Genomic DNA, 6,894 nt, shown 5'->3' with positions numbered 1-6,894 from the left:
GCTTATTATGTTCTTTTATTTCACTATTGAGACATGAAGCAAATACTTCCTCTCTTCTGTGTGAAATTTAGAACCGTAAGTAACAGTCCTCATCTATGCAACAGGCAGAAAAATACTTCTCACCTCAAATAATCTACTTATGGGTGAGATGGGAAACAGCAATTAAGTGACAAAGACTGTGACACCCTCAGGGTGTGACATGCTTTGGGATTCTCTCAGGGCCAATACTGACTTTGGATGAACTCACAGGAAAGGTGGAGAAACCAAGGCTGGTGCATATAAACACAGCCCCACAGAAGACAATCTCAGAGCAGCAGCCTCTGGAGCCCAGCCATCTCCACCATGAAGATCATTGCAGGTCTCCTGCTCTGCACCATGACCTACTGCAGCAGCTCAGGTGAGTTTGAGTTATACCATGCAGCATACAGTCATGGAAGTTTTTACTTTTATTGTTACTATTTATTTATTTATTTATTTACTTATTCATTCATTCATTCATTCATTTATTATTTTTTTCTCTAGGGTCTATGGCTCTCCAGCTATGGCCATTTGGCCAGGTTTACCTTACCAGGCATGATTTCCCTCCCACTGGGCATTTTCTTTTGTTTTATCATTTGTTTGTTTATTTGTTTCCCAAAGAGTTCCTCCTAAGATCTAAGCAGCTGTGATAAATGTCTGATCATGTGTATTTAAAGTGGAATATCAGCTCTGGCCTGGGGCTGGCTGAAGGATCTTAGTTCCAGCTATAGTTTGAGGGATTTGGGCCGTATCTTTCCCTGCAAGGATACCTACTTGGCACTCATGGAGCGAAAAAAGTTTTCATTTCTCCATGCGTCTTCAATTTCATAATACTGGAAACTGTGTTATTAGATACTCTTCCTTGTTGCAAAGACGCAGAAATACTTATATGTCTTCATAACTCAATACAGAGGATCAAAATAAACCACAGTTCCCCAAAAGCCTTAAGGCAACAGTTCATCTTTTAAATGGTGAAAAGATGCTTAATGAAAATAAATTTCTAATGCTTTAAAGACACTCATTCACTTTTTTAAAAGACATGGTCTCATTAGGTAATTCTGACCGGCCTAAAACTTGCTATGTAGACCAGGTCAGCCTGGAACTGGCTATGTAGACCAGGGTAGCCACGTCTACATCACAGAGATTTACCTACTCTGCCTTCTGAGTGCTGGGATTAAAGCCCATATGTCACCAATGGTCATTTACATGTCTTTATATTGATTAGAAAAGGAAGTATATCAGTGATGGGGATTCAGGTTCTCATGAATGCTAACTGACTTTAAATCTTATCAGAGATACTATAAGCTACTGAAAGAAGGAAGTTAGATTTGCTTGCCTGATCCAAGAACTTACCTCACTCATTGGCCATTCAAATTCCTTAGCTGGGATTTTGTATGAGGATGGGATTTATGTTTAAATTAGTTGTCAGAAGAAATAAAAAGTCTTTGACTGAAGAAGTCTTACATTGATTGATGAGATTCCAGATTTTGCTTTATTTCTAATAGTTCCATTGTATTTGTCTTTCAGAAGATACCAGTCACCCTTTAACAACGGTGAGTATGATGAGCATCGTTTTAATTTCAGTTTCTACTGGCCAACCTTTAGTCAACAAATGCTTATAAAACATAGATACATGGTTAATTCAGCATGTGTAGGGAAAGCAACGGGGGGGAGGGACAAGCATAGATTTAAAAAATGCTTCTTCTGTCTGAAAGGCAGTGAAAAGAATATGAGATGAAATGTGAGCAATCATATGCATCACCGTTATTTTTTAACCCAGAGTTAAAGAAAAGATAGCTTCCAGATGAGATCTTGGTCACAACTTTATAAACTTACACCTGATAAACTGCTTTTCTTTTTTTGTTTTTTGTTTTGTTTTGTTTTTTTGAGACAGGGTCTCCCTGTAGCCCCAGCTGTCCTGGAACTCACTATGTAGACCAGGCTGGCCTTGAACTCATAGAGATCTGCCTTCCTCTGCCTCCCAAGTGCTGGGACTACAGGCATGCGCCACCACGCCTGGCTTAAACTGCTTTTCTTAATTTAAGGCAAAGGGGTTATAATAATTCATTAGGATTTTTTTCTCTTTAAATGATATGAAATAAAAAGAAAATTCTGCTGCAACCGTGAATTGCTGTAAAATACATATGAGGAGCAAAGCCAATAGATTACCTTTTACCACTTCTTTGAAAACATTAAGATAAATACTTTTCATAAACCTAATATTATAAATTATTATGGATTTGTTTATTTATATTTTTGTTTTTGTCTTTCTGGTGCTTGGATTCAGCTTGCTGAACATTCTTAGGACAAGTGCTCTACCACTGATCTACATAACCAGTTCAATATTTTTTAAATTTTCTTAAAATGAACAAAATTTGAAATTTAAATAAATTCATGTGGCATATGAATGAAAGTGAAAAAAACCTGCTAAGCAATCATTTCCCCATTTATAAAGAGCAGGTATAGTAGAACTTCCCTTATTCAGTTGTTCTGAACATCAAACAATGGGAATTCCTGTAAAACTTAGCTGTCTGGCACAGGATGTGTTGCAGTGTTCACCAAGTGTAGTAGTAAAAAAGTAGCAGTAGTGCTAGTAGTAATGTTGCTCCTTATAAAAGCAGCCCCAACAACATCAGAACACTAGGGATGAGCCTTTGACTCCTGTCACCTGTCCAGTTGAACTGAAATAGTCTCACTTGAGGTATTTGAGAAAAGCAGGACATTCTCTTGTGTCTAACCAGGTAGACTGCAGCATATACAAGAAGTACCCTGTGGTGGCCATCCCTTGCCCCATCGAAAATCTGCCAGTTTGTGGTTCTGACTATATCACCTATGGGAATAAATGCAAGTTGTGTACAGAGAGCTTGTGAGTATCTCATATTAAGAAAAAGAGTTCTCCACTCAAATTCCTCCCCTTTCCAAGCTCCTGCTTAAACCTATATCATCTACTTCTTCCTATGTAGAACAGCTTCTGGGACAGAGACCCAACAGTAGTATAGACAGACCAGGGTTGAAGCAGCTGTTGTGCCAACTTGGACTGCTCCTATCCCATCAGATTCTCCAACTTCTGTCAGTTAGTTGTGAAAATCTAACAAGTCCATGAGTTTTCAAACTTCTGTCTCTGTTGCCCAGAGATTCTAGAAAGGCAAGTCAGGAGTCCCCAAATGGGTTAAAAGACCATTTGGAGTGAACCCCCCAAATCCAAATTCAGTTTTTACTGTTTTAAGAAGTGGAGTTCCACACAACTTCTTGTTTGAAGAAAGGAAGTTTTATCTTATACCAAGTCAACTTTATATCATTGTTAACACTCTTTTAAGCCACCAGATTTGGGATACTTATCTTATATCCCCTGTTCTGATCTTTGTGGTTAATTTAGCAAGTTAGAATACCAAATTGGGACTGAACACAGAAGAACATGTCTACATACTCATTTCTATTTTGGAAGTTTCACTTCACAGAAGGAAAGATTCTCTAACACAGACACATGTAGAGGCTTGACCTTGAAACTAGTGTTCAAGGTCAAGGGCCCATGAGAGGTGACATGGTAATGTAGTGTCCACACCATTACTTTGCATCAGGGGAAACTGAGACAGGCCACCTAATTCCTTCCGTAAGACTCCTCTTCTTTGCTGCTTCAAGACCTTGGGCGAGCCTCCAGACTCTGGGATCAGTGGAAGAGGTAAATTATCGTTGAGTCTTGGAACTTCCACTCTTGACAAGACTGTTGCAAGAAACAACAGAAACTGCCTGTGGCAGAGAAAGGCATGACTTTTCTGGAACTCAGATTTTCTCATCTGTGGAAAGTCGTTCTACTTCATAGTCTTTGCTGTTCCTTTCAGCTTTTATTTCTGCTTATGTTAAGCCTTGTTAACCATGTCTTCCTTTAGGAGAAGTAATGGGAAAATTCAATTTCTTCATGAAGGACACTGCTAACTTTTCTATAAACAAAGAAGAGCAATGTTGCCCTCATCACATGCAGCATGGCCTGGCTTTGACGGACTTCCCTTCTTTGCTGATGTTCTGGCAGTCAAAGTCAGACTCAGTTACCTTCACTGATCATACAAAGTCTTTGTGCTCATCCCTACAAATTCATGTTTCCTGAAAGATTGGCTGCTTTTGGCATATAAATAAAAGATTGTCTCCAGAAATTTTACCTTTCCTTGTGTTTGTGTTTCTTAGATGAGGTGTGGTATCTCAATTATAAAGAAAAATTGAAAAACACACAATTCCTGCTGCTCAGGAAAAACTTTTGAACAAAAAACACTGAGTGCTGTCGAAAAACAAAAGATTCGCCTACCACATGAGACATATCCACACAGAAACACAAATGCCGATGAACTCCTGCCTCTGAATTAAAGTCTGTAACTACTGAGAACTAGTCCGTGGACCACATTCGTTCTTTATTTTCATCTCGTTTTCAAAGTTCCATAAATCAAAACTCTTTCATTCTAAGAAGTCATTCCCAGAAGAAAGGTTGTCCCCATTTCTTTCTAGAAGAAAACCATATTTTCTCTGGGTCAGTCTCCACTGTAATGTAGATGGAAACGTTACCAGCCCCTGAGGAAATGTAAATTTACTGTAAAGGTCTGGTTATTGTGATGCTATTTCTGTCCTTGAATCTATTTATGTGCAGGAGTACATTTATTAATTTACTTATGTTGAGCCACCCCTGAATCTCTTGGATGAAGCCAACATAATCATGGTGGATAATGTCTTTGATATCCTATTGAATTTGGTATGCAAGTATTTTGAGAAATTTTTATTTATTTTTATTTTATGTATATGAGTGTTTTGTCTGCATGTACATAAGTACACCGTGTGCATACAATGTCTACAGAGGCCAGAAAATGGCATCATATTCTCTGGAACTGGAGTTCCTAGTGGTTGTTAGCTGCCATGTAGGTGCTGGGAACTGAACCTAGGTCCTCTGCAAGGATAGCCAGTGCTCTTATCCATTGAACCATCTCTCTAGTCCCTTTTATTGAAAATTCTTATATCCATCTTCATTAGCGAGATTAACCTATAATTTTCTTTTTTTGTTGGTTCTTGATCTGGTTTTAATATCAGGGTAATATTGGCTTCATAAAAAGAATTTTGAAGTGTTTCTTTGTTTTCTATTTTATGGAATAATTTGATGAGTGCTAGTGTTAGTTCTTTGACAGTCTAGTAGATTTCTGAACTGAATTCATCTGATCCTGGGCTTTTTTAGGTTTGAAGGTGTTTAATCACTGTCCATGCAATTCTTGACTTCATCTTGATTTATCATAGACTGGTGTCGTGTGTGTGTGTGTGTGTGTGTGTGTGTGTGTTTGAGCTTTTCCAGTTTAGTGGAGTATAGATTTTAAAAGTATGTCCTTATGATTCTCTGACTTTCCTCAGATTCTTTTGTACTGCTTCCCTTTTCATCTATGATTTTATTATTTTGAGTACTGTCTTTCTTTTGGTTAATTTTGCTAAAGGTTTTATCAATCTTGCTAATCTTTTGAAGAACCAACTTTTTACTTCATTGATTCTTTTTATTTTTGTTGTTGTTGTTGTTTCTATTTCTTTAATTTCAGCCATGATTTTGATTGTCTCTTCCAATCTACTATTTTGGGTGCTATTAATTTTTATCTTTCCAAGTCCTTCATGTGCATCATTAAGTTAATATGAGATTGCTCAAATTTTTTAATGTAGGTACTTGGTGCTATAAACTTTCATCTTAGGACAGCCTTCCTTGTGTCTCAAAGATTTTGAAATGTGTTTTCAATTTCATTCAATTCTATGATTTTTTTTCTCTTCTTGACCCAGTACTGTGGCATTTAGTGTCCATGAGTTTGTATTTTTTTCCGTAGTTTTTGCTGTTGATATCCAGTTTTATTCCTTTGTAGTCAGATAGACTATAGAATGTTATTTCAATCTTCCTTTGTTGAGACTTCTTTGGGTTCTAATACGTGGTTGATTTTGGAGAAAGTTCCATGGGATACTGAGAAAAAGTGCATTCTTTAGTGTTTGAGTGCAGTGTTCATGATGTACTTATCCAGAGTTGAAACTTGCATCCATAAGACCATCAACCAACAGTTTCAGTGACACTACTACACAAAGAAGCTTATTCTTTTTCCAATAAATAGATTTCCAAGTAGTTGACAATGAATACTAGGTCTTCATTAAAATTATTTTTCTACAAAGGGCTGGAGAGAAAGCTCAGTTGGTAAAATGCCATTCAAGCATGAGGCCCTGAGTTCAATCCCCCAGCGTCAATATAAAAAGTGATAGGCACTTGTTAAGTCAGCACTGGGGAGATGGACACAGGTGGATCCCTGAGGCCAACTGGTTAGCCTGCCTAGCCAAATCAGGGAGCCCTAGGTCCTTAAGAGACGCCTGGAGGAATGAAACCTGAGGTTAGTCACAACCCTTCACTTTCATGTGCACACATGTGTATATGTACCCATACAGGTATACGAAAACACACACCAGCACAAATACATGCACACAGACTTATTTATTTATTTATTTATTTATTCATTCATTCATTCATTCATTCATTTTTTATTTGTTTGTCTATTTGTTTATTTTCCAATATTAAAAAAACTCCACTTGATGACTTTGGCAACAGCAAGAAGATTTTCAGAAGTGAATATCCTTTCACTTTTAACACCAAAGAGAAGGAGGAATGTTCTTTAGTAAGTTGCAAAAGTAAATCCACAAGCTTTGGAGACCAAGTAACACTATCCAATCTCCCACCAGTGTGTTCTGCAGACACTAGCTGAAGATCTTGTACATGGAGCACTGAGCTGTCTTCATCCTCTACCCTGTATGTGCCACCCCAGCTTTTCCACCATTTCATTCCTCCCGTTTGGTGAACCTCAGAGGTGGTCAGCCTCCCTCAGCTGATCC

At 37.9% G+C, this 6,894-nt stretch overlaps 1 protein-coding gene across 1 annotated transcript; it reads left to right on the top strand.

The window, feature by feature from the left end:
* Nucleotides 1-342: 342 nt before the first annotated feature.
* LOC103730452 (serine protease inhibitor Kazal-type 7) lies at nucleotides 343-3,989 on the top strand. Its single transcript, XM_008828672.2, has 3 exons — nucleotides 343-397; nucleotides 2,734-2,884; nucleotides 3,906-3,989. The coding sequence occupies exons 1-3, from the start codon at nucleotides 343-345 to the stop codon at nucleotides 3,949-3,951; spliced, it is 252 nt and encodes an 83-aa protein (XP_008826894.1). The 3' UTR covers nucleotides 3,952-3,989.
* Nucleotides 3,990-6,894: the final 2,905 nt, after the last annotated feature.

This window comes from Nannospalax galili, unplaced genomic scaffold (assembly GCF_000622305.1).
Source record: "Nannospalax galili isolate Female #2095 unplaced genomic scaffold, S.galili_v1.0 scaffold4514, whole genome shotgun sequence".
NCBI lineage: Eukaryota > Metazoa > Chordata > Mammalia > Rodentia > Spalacidae > Nannospalax > Nannospalax galili.
This window is presented reverse-complemented; position numbering and strand designations above follow the sequence as displayed.

Excerpts from the sequence above, each read along its gene's own strand:
- LOC103730452 (XM_008828672.2), top strand. The coding sequence starts at position 343 with ATGAAGATCATTGCAGGTCTCCTGCTCTGCACCATGACCTACTGCAGC. Across the intron at positions 398-2,733 it reads GACCTACTGCAGCAGCTCAG|CAGGACATTCTCTTGTGTCT; the intron begins GTGAGTTTGAGT and ends ATTTGAGAAAAG. Across the intron at positions 2,885-3,905 it reads AAGTTGTGTACAGAGAGCTT|GAGAAGTAATGGGAAAATTC; the intron begins GTGAGTATCTCA and ends GTCTTCCTTTAG.